Source organism: Paramisgurnus dabryanus, chromosome 17 (assembly GCF_030506205.2).
Source record: "Paramisgurnus dabryanus chromosome 17, PD_genome_1.1, whole genome shotgun sequence".
NCBI lineage: Eukaryota > Metazoa > Chordata > Actinopteri > Cypriniformes > Cobitidae > Paramisgurnus > Paramisgurnus dabryanus.
In genome coordinates this window covers 12,470,021-12,488,638 of record NC_133353.1, presented here as the reverse complement: position 1 = coordinate 12,488,638, position 18,618 = coordinate 12,470,021, and the positions used below count along the sequence as shown (strand labels likewise).

At 39.0% G+C, this 18,618-nt stretch overlaps 1 protein-coding gene across 2 annotated transcripts in view; it reads right to left on the bottom strand.

Moving 5' to 3' along the window:
• Positions 1-18,618, bottom strand: part of slc8a1b (solute carrier family 8 member 1b) — a 92,866-nt gene that overhangs the window by 15,182 nt on the left and 59,066 nt on the right. Inside the window, exons 3-5 of one of the 2 annotated variants that reach the window (XM_065244987.2) lie at positions 7,957-8,063; positions 1,280-1,425; positions 657-756 (exon numbers count right to left, since the gene is read on the bottom strand). In XM_065244987.2, the coding sequence (XP_065101059.2) occupies positions 657-756; positions 1,280-1,425; positions 7,957-8,063 (353 nt within the window). Of the gene's footprint in view, positions 1-656; positions 757-1,279; positions 1,426-7,612; positions 7,726-7,956; positions 8,064-18,618 lie in introns of both variants that reach the window. The other variant, XM_065244986.2, reaches the window with a different exon arrangement.

Below are 18,618 nucleotides of genomic sequence, written 5' to 3'. Positions count from 1 at the left end.
GAGCTTGTAACAAAAGCAGATTCCTTCTCGCACAGCCCTTTACTTAATGTGCGCGTCTTGAACTCTTGCTCATGATTCGGACTCTTCCTTGCACATGAGCTTGTAATACGCACACTCTGACATTTCCTTACGATAGAGAGATTGTTATTTATTGAACAAATAAATAAATGAGAAAACTACTGCCCCGCCCCCGGATACTATCATGTATCGGCAATCTCACAGGCTGACGATAGGACGATCTCAAAATGGGGCATATCGCCCAACACTACTTTCTGTCATGATGAATGGCGCGAGGGAGGGGCTATCTGAGATCAGTTCTTGATGGACGAAATCAATTTTTTTCTCAGAAACCGTTTCACTTGGATATACGTCACGACAGGAAAAAGAAAGCAATTGCTACTTCCGTATCATGGCGACTTTAATACCACAAAAAGACCCAAAAGAGCATTTGATATTTCAGTAATACGTAATAATTCAGTAAGACTTTAACAATCAACTTCTCACTGCTTCTGCAAAATGAAAATGTGTGCTCCTGAAGAGGTCAGTGGTCATGGGTTTGAAGCAGAAGTTGTTACAAAAATGAATATCTATGTAATTAATTCACTGTAAGTTGCATAAATGTAAAAAAAATAATAAATGCTCACACACATACTCACCAGCACTCACTGTGATGGCCTCAATAAACTGATCTCTCCAGCTGTTGGTCCCAACCAGAAGAGCCAAGTTGGTCTTTTTTATTAACTTATCAACTGTGTTCTACAGAGAGAGAGAAAGAGAAAGCACATGACGAATTATTATTCAGTCCAATAAAAACCACACTTTTACACACACATATGCACACTTCAGACGAGGCGGAGTCGAGTGCTTTTGACTGCCCTCTGCTCTGCCCTGCTGTGAAGTGTGCATGTGGGATCGGAGTGTGTGTGGGCTAAAGTGCATGTGTGGCTATATGTTTATCACTTTAAAGGATGTGTGGGCAAACAACGAAAAAGCAATGTGCTTCCTTACAGACTTGTGTGTATTATGTGTTTCTATTAGTAACAGGATAAAATTGTTTTTTTAAGGATAAACAGGCATCACTACCCTTACACATGAATCACAATTACTAGATGGAAGAATGTGGCATTAGGGACAAGGGCATTCTAAAACATGTTTGATTGGACAAATGCATATTGACGGGTAATGTAGCTAATTGGATTATATGCATTTGAAAGTGGCCTTAGTCAAGCGTGTGATTATTAATGAATACATAAACGTGATGTTGTTACAGCATACATGCCTTGAATTCATAAGACTCCTCAATGATGACTTCCAGCTTGGGATGGTCTCCGAGCATTGGCTTTCCCATCTCAGCAATGCGACGTTCCTCTTCCTCTTCGCCTGTCAGTGGCTCTTCCTCTTCCTTCACCGGCTCTTTCTCTTCATCTGAAAATTAAAACGGCAATGATAAAGTGGAAAACAAAACCAAGATCATATGTTTCCATATATCGGTCCGTGAATAGTTGTTATTGTATGAATAGGTTTTTATAAATAAGTTCTGACATACAGTTAAAATCTTCGATTGAGATAAAAGTGTTGCCCAAAAGCATAAAAAGTATAATGTAAATGTAAAATGTATTTGGCTCTGCAGGGTAAAATTAGATTAAGTTTTAAAGGTCGCAGAGCATTTTCTATAAATTTGGAAAACTGGGCCCATGTCACAAACTTGCACACGCGAGCACACACACAACTCTGACCCTGGATATGAGAAATATGTCTGTGGCAGAATTTTCCTTCATTTGTTCCATGGGTTTAAGCTTCACTGGCCCAGTGGGATTTTTTGCGTGACATAAGCAACCTCTGATTGTGTGACTGGGTTTAGCCCAATCAATCACTCCCAATTAAACACACACACACACACACACAATGAAATGAAAGGGCCAGAGGAGAAGCAGCAGATGCAAAACCAAAGCCAGGGTGGGGATGATGAGGTTCAAAAAGGACATACAATTAAATTACATTAGAGATATTCAACCCAATACACATACTGTTGAGGATAGAAAAAGGGGAAAGGGTTGGGAAAAGAAGAAAATTAAAATGCTTTGGGCAGCACCAGTGACTCGGTGGAAATGTAATTTCAAAACCGTTTACTCCTCCCACATAGATCTCTGTCTCTTTTTTATTCCATATTTCCTTTCAGTTCACGTGCTGAGCTGGCATACCTGTTACAATCAACAACAGCAATAGTCATAAAACAATGTTATGATGACAATGCTCCCAAGCTTTATAGGCAGGAACGTCTGCATAACTAAAATGAAATATCTAACGGAATAAATACATCAAACTACAAATGAACCCAAAAGCATTAGCAGAGACGAATAAATGCCAGTTTAATGGCAGAACAACTTGTTCCTGTATCATAAACAGTCTCTCTTTCCTATCCTTGCCCTGTGCTGATGATTGATATTCATTTGTATCTGTTCATTTTTATTCTTATAGACAGTCTGTTGTTCTGTTACAGTGAATAACTTTCTCACTCCTCTGTCCGTTTATGCATGCGATTATTAAATACTCCTCCACATTTTACTCTTCCATTCTCTTTGCATTCACATATTATTTTATCTGTAAAAATATCTTATGCAACATACCACATAGAAACCTCTCTTAATATGAGTTAAACATGATCTTAAATATTGGATAGACTTGAAAAGACCAGATACAAAATTGAGGAGGAAAAATCTGACCAATGATGGACTGAAGAACAGCCGAATAGAAACAGACTGACCGATGACTGACTGAGAACAGCTGGAAAGAAACAGACTGACCAAGGACTGACTTAAGAACAGCCGAACCAAAACACACTGACCAATGACTGACTGAAGAACAGCTGAATCAAAACATACTGACCAATAAACACTGACCAATGATTGACTGAAGAGCAGTCGGATGGAAACAGACTGACCAATGACTGACTGAAAAACAGCCGAATAGAAACAGACTGACCAATGACTGACTGAAGAACAGCCGAATAGAAACAGACTAACCAATGACTGACTGAAGAACAGCCAAATAGAAACAGACTGACCAATAACTGACTGAAGAACAGCCGAATAGAAACAGACTGACCAATGACTGATTGACGGACAGCTGTGAAGGCACAAACTGACCAATGACAGACTAAAGAACAGACGGATAGAAACAGACTGACCAATGACTGACTGAAGGACAGCTGAGTAGAAACAGACTGACCAATGACTGACTGAAGAACAGACGGATAGAAACAGACTGACTGAAGAACAGCCGAACCGAAACAGACTGACTCATGACTGACCGAAGAACAGCCGAATAGAAACAGACTGACCAATGACTTACCGAAGAACAGCCGAACAGAAACAGACTGACCAATGACTTACCGAAAAACAGCCGAACAGAAACAGACTGACAGAAGAACAGCCAAACCGAAACAGACTGACTGATGACTGACCGAAGAACAGGCGAAAAGAAACAGACTGACCAATGACTTACCGAAGAACAGCCGAACAGTAACAGACTGACAGAAGAACAGCCAAACCGAAACAGACTGACTGATGACTTACCGAAGAACAGCCGAACAGAAACAGACTGACAGAAGAACAGCCGAACAGAAACAGACTGACCAATGACTTACCGAAGAACAGCCGAACAGAAACAGACTGACAGAAGAACAGCCGAACAGAAACAGACTGACCAATGACTTACCGAAGAACAGCCGAACAGAAACAGACTGACAGAAGAACAGCCGAACAGAAACAGACTGACCAATGACTTACCGAAGAACAGCCGAACAGAAACAGATTGACAGATGACTTACCGAAGAACAGCCGAACAGAAACAGACTGACCAATAATGGACAGAAGAACAGCCGAACAGAAACAGATTGACCGATGACTGACCGATGAACAGCCGAACAGAAACAGACTGAGCGATGACTGACCAGTGACAGCCGGACAGAAACAGACTGAGCGATCACTGACCAATGAACAGCCGAACAGAAACAGACTGAGCGATGATTGACTGATGAACAGCCAAAAAGAAACAGACTGACCAATGACTGATTGAAGAACAGCCAAAAAAAACAGACTGACCGATGACTGAGCAATGAACAGCCGAACAGAAACAGACTGACTGATGACTGACCGAAGAACAGCCAAAAAGAAACAGACTGACCAATGACTGATCGAAGAACAGCCAAAAAGAAACAGACTGACCGATGACTGAGCAATGAACAGCCGAACAGAAACAGACTGACTGATGACTGACCGAAGAACATCCGAATAGAAACAAACTGACCAATGACTTACCGAAGAACAGCCGAACAGAAACAGACTGACAAACAGAAACAGAGAGACCTATGAACAGCCGAAAATAAACAGACTGACAGATGACTGACCGATGAACAGCCGAACAGAAACAGACTGACCGATGACTGACTGAAGAGCAGCCGGAAAAAACAGACTGACCGATGACTTACCGAAGAACAGCCGAACAGAAACAGACTGACCAATAATGGACAGAAGAACAGCTGAACAGAAACAGACTGACCAATGACTGACCGATGAACAGCCGAACAGAAACAGAATCAGCGATGACTGACCGATGAACAGCCGAACAGAAACAGACTGAGCGATGACTGACCGATGAACAGCCGGACAGAAACAGACTGAGTGATGATTGACCGATGAACAGCCAAAAAGAAACAGACTGACCAATGACTGATCGAAGAACAGCCTAAAAGAAACAGACTGACCAATGAGTGATCGAAGAACAGCCGAACAGAAACAGACTGACCGATGACTGACCGAAGAACAGCCAAAAAGAATCAGACTGACTGATGAACAGCCAAACAGAAACAGAGAGACCTATGAACAGCCGAAAAGAAACAGTCTCACAGATGACTGACCGATGAACAGCTGACTGGAAACAGACTAACTGAAGAGCAGCTGAAAAGAAACAGACTGACCGATGACTGACCGAAGAACAGCCGAACAGAAACAGACTGACCAATGACTGACAGAAGAACAGCTGAATAGAAAATCTGAACTATAACTAACTGAAGCTGAATAGGATCTACTCAAACATTTACTTAATAAAGAACAGCTAGTAACATTTCAGCTAATGAATTGCTACTGCATTATTTATTAGCAGTTACAGCATTAAGAGCATCATGGTTATACCATATTACTGTCTTTTTACAATAATGTGTTATTATGTCGGTTCAATAACAATCCCCTTTAAATGTAATTAATTCAATACAATAGATGTTTTAGCCACTGGGGGCAAGCTCAAGCATAAAATATAAAAAGTTTTAACCGCTAAAGTTGAACACAAGATCATTTGAAAGTAACAGAAATGTGGCACATCTTAGATGTATGCTATAAAATAATTTAAGTGTGATTAAAAATTAATCCGCTACATTTTGACACTGTGATGAGTTTGGTAATTGAATGCGATCCAGCACATTCTCACTCCCAACTCGTCACATATTGACGTTTGGACAATACCATTTTTAACGCACAAGCCCCAGGGTACCCCTCTGGTGTCGTTTTTCAATATGCAGGGTACTTCATTGAATTTCTCAAAAGACAGACTTTTTGAATAAATTGTGATTCTATAGTTTCAAATTTATATGATAACAGGTAGGTTTAGGGGTAGGGTGTTGGTTCTTACAAATGTCTAAATAGTGGCTGATGAAATTAAACATCACTTCATAATGATAGTGGCAATTTGGCAAACCATTACTTAATTTCATAATGACTGTAACATTCCCATGGCCGTCACATATTGACGCCCAAAGGTTTCTCATTAAAAGCAATGAAGTGCCCTGCATGTCACCAGATGAGTACCATGTGCATTAAAAACTGACACAGATGGGGCGCTGACCAAAAGTCAATATGTGACGAATTGGGAGTAAGAACGTGTTGGAATAACACTTTGTCTGTAGATGCCTCACATTATGAAGACTGTGAAACATGTTTACGTGAGAATGTACAGAATGTGTGTATAGATTTTTTTTGACCTGTAAAACATTCTTCTTAGTTTTGTCCTTGAAAACAGACTGAATATTTGCCATCCTTTAATTTCATTCTCATTTCTCTATTTCTTTCTTGCCTCATCAGAAATTAATTTTCTATTTTTGGAGCAACCACAGGTAAAGCTTATCAAACGCGGCGTGATTATAAATTATTTTAAAGATGTTCTGCCCGCCATCCGGGTGTCTTAATCAGTTTTTTTGTTAATCCCTGATGAATTCATATATTTTAGAGGTGAAACATCATCAAAATAATTTATTACCAAACCCAGCTGCATGTGATTGGACTGAACCGTACATTATTCTCTCTAATATGTCCTATTCTCTCTCTCTCTAAAATATATTTTTTGTTAGCAAGTGTTTTATTTAGATTTTTAATTTTAAAATGATTCATGTACATTTTATTTATTTTGTTTTTTCATCAACTCACGCCCCCCAGCAGTTCTCGTGTTGGCCACCAGGGGTTTGGGAAACCCTGCCCTAACCCAAAACCTAACCTTCAAAGAAAATATTCATCATTAAAAAAATCCACAATTCTCCTTCTTTCTACACAAATTAATCATGCAAACTCAAACCATGACAAGCTAAAAAAATACAGCATAAACTCAAACCAAATGAATACCTTAAGGTAAATATAAACCTGTTTAAAAACCATTCAATACACAGCAAAAGTGCAGGAAAGCAGAAAAGTGCGTGAAACCATGTTGCTGGAAAATAAATGTTTATTTTAATTGAAGGTGAAACACAATCTAACAACCTGGGCTTTGAAGGCAGCTTCCAATCTCTCTCTCTCTCTCTCTCTCTTTAATCTCCCCTAATCTCTCTTCATGATATAGTGCCCAAAACACTTGCTGGTGAGTGCTGATATTTTTCTTGTTTTTGCTATGAAATTATTGCAACTGAATCGAGCAATTCACATTGAAGCTTGCTTTCTGATCCTGTAAAATGTAATTTAAAAAAATTCAGTGAATGCACCCTACATGAGGATTGTGAAGACCACAAATTAAAGGGGTCATAACATTAAAAATATTTTTTTTCCTCAAAACTTGACATAAAAGTGTAATGCGCTATGTTAACATCCTCAAAGTCCAATAAGATCTTCGGTGCAAAAAATGGCTCATTCAGACTACAATCCCCATCTTTGTGACATCACAACCATGAGCACATTAACAATTTTTGCTCACCCAGTCATGACTGGGTATAGACTGATATTTATAATAAAAACTATTATTCCTCAACACCAGATAGATACCATTACTCCAGTTGGCATATAACTAAGCACGAGAGTAAAATATAAAGGAAGTCTGCCAACAATAGGCAGTGAGACAGCTCACTAGGTTTTAGACAAGAGCATCTAAGTGTACTTCAGGGAAAAGCACGTAGTATACGACCCCTTTAATGCATGTCTCTGTGTGGGTGGTTGTATAAGTGGGGAGCACCAGCGAAACCAAAGTAGAGATCAGTAAGACAGCACACAGACACCAGGAGAGAGAGAAAGTGAGGGTGAGACTCCCTTAGAAAGAGGTAAAAAGTCAAGTAAAAACTATGAGAGGGGGAGAGAGAAACCTCTGTATTCTGTCCATCCTCTCCTCTTCCATATTGGCGTCTGTAGCTCTACGTAAAAGCTGCATTGCTTATTGTATTCCTCTCGATCGAGAACCCTGACTGTTAACGTCTTCCTGCAGAAACAAGACAACAGGCGGGGGGTTGGAATAATGCATGCATGATACACACTCTCTCTCTCTCTCTCACACATGCACACACATGCTTGGGCGCCCAGCCAGAGGGCCATCGATGGTGCGGTTTGACCTGTAGGAGATATCGATGATGATGGGGAGAAGAGAGGGATTAAGCGTGTGTGTGTGTGTGTGTGTGCTGATGTCTTCTGCAGGGTAAGGCCACGCCCCCACCTTTCTTCTCATTGGTCTCTATGAGCAGAGGCTCTCCGATCTCCAGGAAGAAGCTCTTGTTCTTCTCGTATTCTTCGTCATCAATTATCCTGACTTTTATCGTTTTGCTGGAGGTGGGGAAGAGAAAGACAAAGATAGAGGAGGAAAACAGTGAGGAGAAGGCAGATCAAGGGGACAAGATGAAAGATAAAAGGCATGCAGTCATGCACAGGCAGATTGTCGAAATATAAAATAGATAAATAGATAGAAACAGCAGCCCCTCCAAGCCTGATTGTAATGAACATACAGACAAAATAATTAATCCAACATGTGCTTCTATAGGCACACATACACATCATGCTTAAATTTACATGACTTTTTCTCCCTGACCATCCATGACCACGCCCATACCCAAATTCACAATGGCCTAAAATGGTACTGGTTCTCTACCAAAAAAACAAAAACAAAAACAACATAACATTAATTAGATTGTGAGGAACAGAAAATGATCTTGTAGCTCAATAAGTTAACAGCGCAAAGGTCATGAGTTTCATTCACAAGGGACATAATTTGCTGATATCTCAAATTCAATGTTGCTTTAAGGCCGAGGTATACGTTTTTTCTGAGTCCTCGTCCGGTTCGTGCGTGCATGCGTCCGCGCAGCTTTCCAAGTATTCTACCCCCGGCTACAGGCTACAGGATGGCCGCGTTCGACACTATGCAATACAAATGATTTCTAATTAAAATCATTAGTCTACCAGGCCATTAGGGCACCACTGATTTGGCGACATTAAAAAATTAGTATAGGTGAAGAAAAGTAGCCGATCCACCATTGCAAACAAAGTTTAGAACAAACAACAACACAACAAAGAACAGGAATCAAACATTATGGTAACAAACATGCTCCACCGCTTTCTGTTCTTGGAAGAAGTAAAAATTAAAGAAGAAAAACGATTTGCGTAAGTTACAACGTTGCCTAGTTACGACGTAAATGGGCACTAAGTTACAAGTTATGCACTACAAAATGTTTTTGCGTTGCACCATTATACGGATTAGATCACATCGATAAGCTCGTAATTGATTATGAACAGCCGCAAATTCATCAACGAGTTTTCAAACTGCTTTGTTTTCTTTTTATCCATCAATTAAAATAAGAATGTCTTCATGACTGAAATTTTTTTCCACATGTAAGCAATAAGGTACGAGAGGCTGTGCTGTATCGTGAATAAGTAACGGCTAAAGGGCGTTGTAAAAAAAGACGCGAAGCGGAATGCCTGCAACCCCTTCAGGCGTTACTTATTCCCGATACAGCCCTTGCCTCAAGTACCTTATTGCTTTTATAAAACGGTTACCACACAATATTAAAGTAAAAAAAAATTAGTGCAACTTTCATGAAGTTAAATCAATAAAAAGCATTCCTTCCGCTAGAAAAATTAGTCCCTGACCATGAATAAAAATGTGTTCCAATAATACGCATGAAAGCTCAAATAAAAACAACAAACCGATACGTGTGGTTGCTAAGGGTGTTGCTAAGGGCGCAGTGATATATAGAACCGTTGGGTGAAGCAGTCATAGCCGTGTTTTATGGTGAATAAAGCACACCTATTGACCAATCAGAATCAAGGATTGGAACTAACCGTTTTATTATTTCAATTAAAAGTGTAATGTTTTGAGATCGATAACGTTTGCTTTAACGTCTTTCAGTTAGGGCCAGTCAAGAATGAGTTTGAAATTACGCGCTGTTCAGACTATTTCCTGTTTACCTTTTAGAAGGATTGTGATTGGGTTAAGAAAAATAGACGTCATTCTATGCGACAACACGTTACTTTACGGAGAGCTTACGACATACTAGTGAGTAAAGTACAGAGTTAAATAGCTAGTAGTTACTAAGCCTCTAGTTTGGACTTTACGTCCCAGTTTAAGAACTTACAAACGACTGGTGCAACCCTTCCCTGATGACGAAAATGACGTCATGCAGGCGGCGCACATACGCGGACGTCCCTAGTATACCTTCGGCTTTAGCTTTACGACAAATATAAAAAGGAGAAAGTGCAGTAAAAAGGAAGGGGTTATAATGAGAGAAAAAATGCCCTTGCAGAAAGAATGTGATCATATGTAAAACATGGTTTTGAAGTGTGTTTGTGTGAATCCCATGCAATTTTTATAAAAGAAATGTGATTTTGTGAAGTTAAATGTGGTTTTGGTTCAGCTGAGGTCATGCCATCACCCTGATGCTACATAAATAAGTCATGTTACGGCTTTTACATGCACAGAAAGGTATTAAACATAACAGCGTGTGTAGTTTGTGTGACATAATCTTTACTATACATGAAAAGCATCTTTGACTTGTGGTTACATTTGTCGTCTGTAGTTAAGAGACATTTATTTTGTTTCACTGCTCCTCTCCTATCTCTCTTGCTCTCAATCCAAATGGCTTATCATGTGTATAATTGTCTGAGACAATAGCTATTGGATTTAACGGAAAACAAAGCCCTTTTGTGAGTGTGTGTTTTGTAGATTAGATGTTAATTAGAAGTGTTACTGGGTTCATTGAATAGACAGCACAGGTCTTTCTTCTAAAAGAAAATATCGTCACATAAAACATCTGAATTCAGTCGACAGTTAACGGTTTAGCCTCTAAATAAGACAGACTGTGGCACGTGACATACAGCATCCTGTCCTTGAAGCAGGTTATTTACGTTTTCATTCATGTATTTGGCAAATGCTTTTATTCAAAGTGACTTACAGGCAATTCACTGTATATCTGTATTTGTGTTCACTGCTATGACATTTGGGCTGCTAATGCAATGCTGTGCCAATAAAGTCGTCCCCAATACATATAAAGACATCTGACCTAAAGACACACATTTTGGAGCCTCATGCAGTTTTTCTTTCCTCATTTTCATTAACACTATACAAGATAATAGTGGATGAAGGTTTGTTTGAGTTTTCCATTGAGAGTGCCCGTCTCTCTTTAGCTCTTCAAATTTGAGCCCACAGGAATTCAAAGTGCACTTTAGATTACGCCAAATGAGCAAGGGCTTGTGGGATATATTCAGGGTCTTGAATCTCTGATCAGGGCATTATATTGAACGGAGTCATTTTATGTTTAATCTAAAATGGCACAGAATCACCCCCCCCCCACATATGCACGCGCGGGCACACACACACACACATTCGCACTCTTGCTGCAGTGCCTGCATCACTCATCTCTCCCTGCTGCTGCATTACAGTGAGTGACTGCAGTGATCTGAGTTCACCTCTGGGGCAGATCCAAGATCAGTGGTGTGACTGATGCTCAGACCAGGGTACCAGGTTTAGGTTAGTGCAGCTGGGCTGGAATGAGATCCAGACCTATTACTTTTAATACCTATGCCAAAATCACACACACTGTTTGACTTACAGTTGCCAGAAACATTTCCCAGCAATAAGATCTGTGCTTAGCAACCAGTGAACAGCCAAAAGAGAGCCACTTTTCAACTGCTATTTACCAGGGCCACATTACACTGTGTGTGTGCGTATGTATTAAAGAGAGAGCACGAGAGGATAAAGTAGCTAATGCAATCTCTTTAAAATTCAGATGTTGTCTGCTCAACACGAAGAGGAGACACAGCAAATCAATATGAGCTGACTTTTGCATGTATGTGAACATGCTTAGAATTAATATATGCTTTTTGAAAAATAAAATTGTCAAAGTAAATGAGTTACTTAAATTAACTGATGACTTAAAGAACCTCTTGGAAAAACTATGAAAAAACCAAGATAATGTAAAATTAAGCATTTTATGACCTTTTTGCTCTCTCTCTCTCTCTCTCTCTCACACACACACACACACACACACACACAGACACACACACAAATAGATATACACATGCTCTTTTTACACAAAACTTGTGAAACGCACACACACACACACACACACACACACACACACACACACACACACACACACACACACTGCAGGTATTGATAGTTTTCACGCACTTAAGGGAACACCCCACTGGAGGGCAAGAGAGCTGCAGGTTAGGAAGTGAGTAATTTCTTTTGTTATTAATTATTTGAAGTTATTAGTTATTGTGCAATACAACACACTAATCAACGTGGAGACAAGCCTGGGCATGGCTTCTACAGAATGCCGTCAGAGAAGAAAGCCCAGAAAGGAGGAATTTGTGAATTTTGAGCAATAAATGTATTTTCCTCTGTCCCCAATGAGGGGAAGCAATGGTAGTCATCAATGTACACTTTTTTTTTACAGTGACCAGTTTATCAAAGGTAACCTCACATAAGCACTGGATATATTAATCATTGTATTTTTAGCCATTAATCAGATCTTTGCATCATTTTCCTACCTGGAGTGTGGTCACGTCCTGAGGCAACCAATTATAGTGATTAGTTACACTAACTGCTAAAGTTAATTAAAGAGTTGCCATGTGAAAATGCAAAAGTGATGTGAAAATGCAAATCCTTTTATATATACTTTTTATTTTATTTCTTATTATGATTAAATATATAATAATACAATCAAAAATTCAAAACAGATTGTAAACATTGCCAAAGTTTAGGTTTGGCAGGAATCTGGCGGTTTTACAATAAAATACCAAAGTGGGTGTGATGTATAGATTGCAAGTAGACAAAACTTGTAGTTGTGTTCAAATCTTAATTTTAAACCAAACCCCATTTACTTCCATGGTAGGAAAAAATAATACTATGGAAGTAAATGCGGTCCACGAATGGTTTGGTTACAAACATTTCTCAAAATATCTTCTTTTGTGTTGATCAGAACAAAGAAATTTATACAGGTTCGCAACAACATGAGAGTGAGTAAATGATGACAGAATTTTAATTTTTGGGTGAACTATCCCTTTTTAATAATCGTGGCTTGAAACAGCAGAAAAACTACAGGCTCTCTATGGAGAGCCCAATGTGAACTGCCGCTTCTTGCCCTCGTGGGTCACATGACTGAAAACTATGGATTGATTGAGGTGTAGACCAGTGGGTTGAAATGAGAGCTTTCTGCAGAGACCTGCTGGTAAATAATGGAAGGAGACGGAGGGGGGAGGAAAAAAGAAAAACAGAGAGATGGAAAATCCAAGAGGAGAGTTTGTGCTTTCAGTAAGAACATTACAGTGCATTAAAACACAAACATAATCATACATGTTATTTTGAGTTCATGCATCTGGCCTCTGTGGATTCGAATTTGTTGACATTTTAAGCAGATTTGCGGGTGTTTAAAAACATTTTCAGACGATTTAATAAAAGATGCCAGTCCACATAATGGAGCGTCACTTTTCGGATACATCCTTACATTTGCTTTTTGTTCTATTAAAATTGTCTCTATGAACCTTTTGAAAAGCACCCCCACTCTGGCCCAAACCATGAGAAGACCTACTTTCACTAAAAGGGCTGTTTTTACTAAACCATTTAGAATATAAGCATAACTGTGGTATCATTAGATAGAAGACACTTTGAGCTTCATTTTCCAGGTTTCAAAATTATTTTAAGATAAAAATAAAAAAAGTTAGAGAGGCTGAAGTACATTGTAATAATTTTTTTTTTTGCATAACATCTTTTTTAATAGTAAAAATCTTAATGATAAATATGTGTGTGAAACCTAGAAATGCAATGATGCCAAAGCCACAAGTCTAAAGAAGTTATATTTCACATTAGAAGTCAATAGGCCCAAAAATTATGTTCTTACAAGAGTTTTTGTAAGACTAGTGCCTTTTCTAAGTGCCAGTCAGCCCCAAAATAAAAGTTTGTAGTTTAAATGCATACACGTTCGTTCTTATTATTATTTATCCTTATGTAAGCGTATATAATAAAACGTCACACAAAGATTGTTGGATTCGTTATCTAATTGGCTACACGTTCTGTCTATCAATATTTTCCATGAAGTCATTGGAGGAACGAGCGAGTCAGATGACGCCACGATATTTGACAGTGCTGTTTGGATATTATGTTTTATACTCCTGCCTACTTTTACAAACAATGTTTGAACCCGGTTTACGCGAGTGTAATCTCATATACAAGTGTTACGATGTAAATAGTCCTCAGATTGTATATTATATTATATTACAAGACGTGCATGTGAAATCTGATGTAAACAATGGATATATATATTGTTAGCAGGGTTAAAAAAATCTGACGTCTTTTCGCCCCCGAGCCAGTGCGCGTCGAGAGGTTAAAGGGGACAAATCATGAAAATCTGACAAGTGCTATAATTGGGTCCCCAGTGCTTCTGTCAAACTAGAAAATGTGACAAAGATCAACTCAGTAACTTAGGTCAGAAAAAATAGGTCATTAATATTTGGCTCCCCTTGTGATGTCAGAAGGGGATAATACTGCCCCTTAATCTGCACTATCCAACCACGGCACTGCCATTTATTGCAGAGATCAGCTCATTTGCATTTAAAGGGACGCACCACAAAACGGCACATTTTTGCTCACACCTAAAGGGCAATTTTAACATCTTAAAATAAATTATCTATATGGTTTTTTGAGCTAGAACTTGACATATGTACTCTGGGGACACCAAAGATTTGACATCTTAAAAAAGTCTTGTGAAATGTCCTCTTTAAAAAATCTATCTATCTACCTACGTACAGGACTGTGCAAAAGTCTTAGGGCCCCATGCCACAATTACATTTGTTGTTTTTGCAATGTTATAGTGATTATATTTAATTGTTTCTCAGTATCTTTAATAGAATACATCCAGAAAATACAGGAAATTTGTATATAGTATTAAAAACTGTATAAAAATGTAAACTGGTGTGTCAAGTTTTTAGGGTAAACTCCCCTTCCACTTGAGCAATAGCAGGAAACTGCAGGATCTCTTAAACCTAAATAAAATTAAATCCTAATTTCTAATTTAAAAAGAAATCAGACTTTTTACTTAATTCTGCTCAAAAACGCTCAAGATGTGTTAAGTGCCAAGAGAGGTCACACTAAACACAGACGATGCCTAAAGGACATTTAGTCCTGAAAATTTTATTATTTATTTTTTGTACATATTTCCTGTATTTTCTGTTTGTATCTTAATAAAACAGATTGAAAAACAAATATGAATGGACATTAAAACTTCTAAAACAACAAGTGTGGTGGTGGTGGTGGCCTAAGACTTTTGCACAGTACTGTACCTACCTACCTACAAAAAAATAAAATAAAATAAAATTGAGTATAAATCCGCCACTGGACCTCCTTTTAAAGACCTAAATTATCCCCTGCAATTTCTTTGTCAATTCTTTTCTCGCTTCATTTCACTTTCTCTGCTTAGTTCTGTGTTTCGGGTCAAGGTGAATCCAAACTGAAAGAAAGATTCTTGTTCTTGACACATTTTCTCAAGTCTAAGCTGTCACAAGAGACAGAACTGACATGAGGACCCAATTTCACAATCACATCACTTCAAAGGCCTCTTTGCTTTTGTCTGGTATCTGGCTCACCCCGCCTCTCTCTCTCTATCTCTTGGGTAAGTTTTGATAGGCAGGTCTTAAGTAAGACAGTTAATTAGATTAATAGTAACTTGCTACGTGCCTCAGGAGACTAATGGGAATGTGTGTGATTCCGGATTGCTTAGTGATAAAAGCATTTTAATATTCATGAGTTTTGTTTAGCTGGTCATTAATAATGTATTAATTGAAAGAGCTGCAGTGCTTTCAGTCGGGAGGGCGGAGACACATTTCTAACATGGCAACGATCCACACACATACAGGGAAACACCAGCTGAACACAATGGCTGCAATAAAATGTGTCTTCATGACCTTCAATGCATCTCTCGCCTCCCTCTGTTCATTTACAGCCCTGCGCTGCTCTCCACATCACTCTGTGCGCTTCCCATCAGCGCAGGGGTTTTAAATCAAGAGCTGCTGGAACAGCAACAACCCTGTCTGACATTCTGACTACAGAAGAGAAGAGGGATGTGTCTGTGTGTGTTTGTATGCCTTTGAGTGTTTATTTCAGCCCTCAATCTACTTAACCTGTCTAGAAACAGAATAAGACATTCAGACCTGTCCAAAAACAAAAGACAGAACAAATGAAGAAAGAAAGAACGAGGGAAAAGAAGGAAAGACAGAAAAAAACGAAAAATAACACGTAAAAAGACATTAATACCTATACCAAAAAAGATTAGAAATAAGAAAATAAAGAAAGATGATGGTTGGATAACGGGTAGGCACTGATAGATCAATATAAGTATATGGAGTCATCTGGAACATCATGCCCAAAAACAGCAGGAAGTAAATTCACCACACACAAAATATAGTCAATGCAGGGCTCTTTGGATGCCCATATAAGGATGTTTCTCTCAGCACTGACCTCTTGACCTCTCCTCCTCTAAAGATCCTACGTACATCAGCTTCACTGTCACCGTAGCAACAGCGGGTTCCCCTTGAGTAAGTGCTTTAAAACCGACTCCTGTGCGCTTCTTTACATACACAACAGAGCAGCTTGACGTGTCCATGTGTGATTTTCCTTATCTGATGTCTCCGGAACAGGTCATTGATGGAATTTTGTCGGTTTCAAATTATGTTTCATTATAGATATGACTTGCTATCAGTGCACATAGACGATTGCTTATCTTAAAAGGGACGTACTGTACTAGATTTTAATTATTATTACTGTAGGCCAGCCTGTAGATTTTATCCCAAGATCATTAGATGCACACAAAGCTTTATGAAACTGTAGCTAAACATCTACACACTCCAAAATCTCTGATGTCAGGCAGCCTACCACCGAAGAAAGTCATCACATATTCACTAGAGGTCAAATAACATCTTTCTCTTATTCCCGCACTCACTTTCTATTTCTGGGAAGAGCGGCGCTATCCACTTTTCCTCAGATTACTGTGTATGCACACACACATACACACAGACCTCAAGCTACTGTACAAAACATTCAGCGGAGACCCTGCTAACCAGATAGCTCAAAACCATTTGACAGCACACGAATCAAAGGGACAGAGACTGCCGTCCCCCCAGATCATTATCCCTCTAATTTCCCAGCGATTCAGCACAGATAGAGAACAGATGAGGCCTATCAGCTCCGGCCCGCAGCTCTGGTGGCTCCGTTCCAACCCACCGCTCCTGTCAGCACCAGAGACACCTAGATGATTGTTGAGACAATCCTCACATTCACCTCAAGACACGCCAGGACCAAGCAAACATTGGAGAAGCTCTTCTGTCTCGAGAAGTAATGATCGCAGGAATTGAAGTAAAGGTAATTTGATTTGTCGGACAAGTGCAAGGCAAGCATAACTGCTCAAGAGAAAATTCTAGTTGAGTAGCGGTGATATTAATGGCGAACAAGAAGACGCTGACAGACCTGGAGACCCTGAGGTCAGTTTGTACCCGGTTATACTGATAAGATAGATCCAGTCATTCTGAACAGCACTGCAAAAGCAGTTTTAGAGAAAAATGAGTCTTACTATAGCAGAACAAATCAATACAATACAAACAGTATTATATGATAACATATAAGAAGCATTTTACAACAAAAATGTCTTTCCAATTCATTCTTATTTTCTATATTTTTAATTTGTTGTTTGGGCCTTTATTTAGACTGGATAGTGCAGACTAGACTTTTTTTTGAAAATATGATAATTTTCTAGCTCTACTAGAGTTAAATATTAGATTTTTACCGTTTTGGAATCCATTCAGCTGATCTCCGGGTCTGGCGGTACAAATTTTTGTATAGCTTAGCATAATCCATTGAATCTGATTAGACCATTAGCATCGTGCTCAAAAATAACCAAAGAGTTTCGATATTTTCCCTTTTTAAAACTTGACTCTTCTGTAGTTATTTAGACAGATGGAAAACTAAAAGTTGCGGAATGATATTACGCAGCGCCTGAAAATAGTCCCCTTGGTAACTTTAAATAGCCGGGGGCCATTTTTGGGTACTGTGTAATATCAGTGCGCCTCCTGCCGCCATGTTGTGGCAGCAAAGTCCTTGATTATTACGCCAGAATGAGAGTATAGTTCCTAGCCATATCAGCCTAGAAAATCGCAACTTTTAATTTTCCGTCGGTCTTAGTATACGATGAAACTACAGAAAAGTCAAGTTCTAAATAGAAAAAAATATTGAAACTCTTTCATAATTTTTGAGCGCAATGCTAATGGTCTAATCAGATTCAATGGATTGTGCTAAGCTATGCTAAAAGTGGTACTGCCCCTGACCCGAAGATCGGCTGAATGGATTCCAAAACGATAAAAATCAAATGTTTAACTCTAGGGGAGCTGGAAAATTAGTGAAAAAGTGTCCTTTAAAGCGTAACTAAACCCTGAACCAACTTTTTTTAGTTAATGATCTGTAAGAATGGTGATTTATTAATGTTGTTCATTAATTTTAGTAAGTTTTTTGACATTTGGATATAAAGTGTTTCAATACTATAGTATATGGTGTAAAAACGTCTGAGTGCTGCCCTCTTCAGGTTGAATGGTGGCTACTGCAGTTGAATTTTCCTATTGGATGGTGGGTCCAAAAAATGACTCGTGACGTAAGCAGGTTCAAGCTCACCACGCTCTTGTTACGATCTCACCACACACTTAGTTCGTCCCCTCTATCTCCTTGGGATCTGCTCACTTTTCTAGCATTTTTCAAATATTGCCAGTGGGTGGAGTCAGGCTCTAACCAGGGGTTTAGTTACGCTTTAAGGGGCGGTCACACTACACTTTTAGTTCCATTAACTTC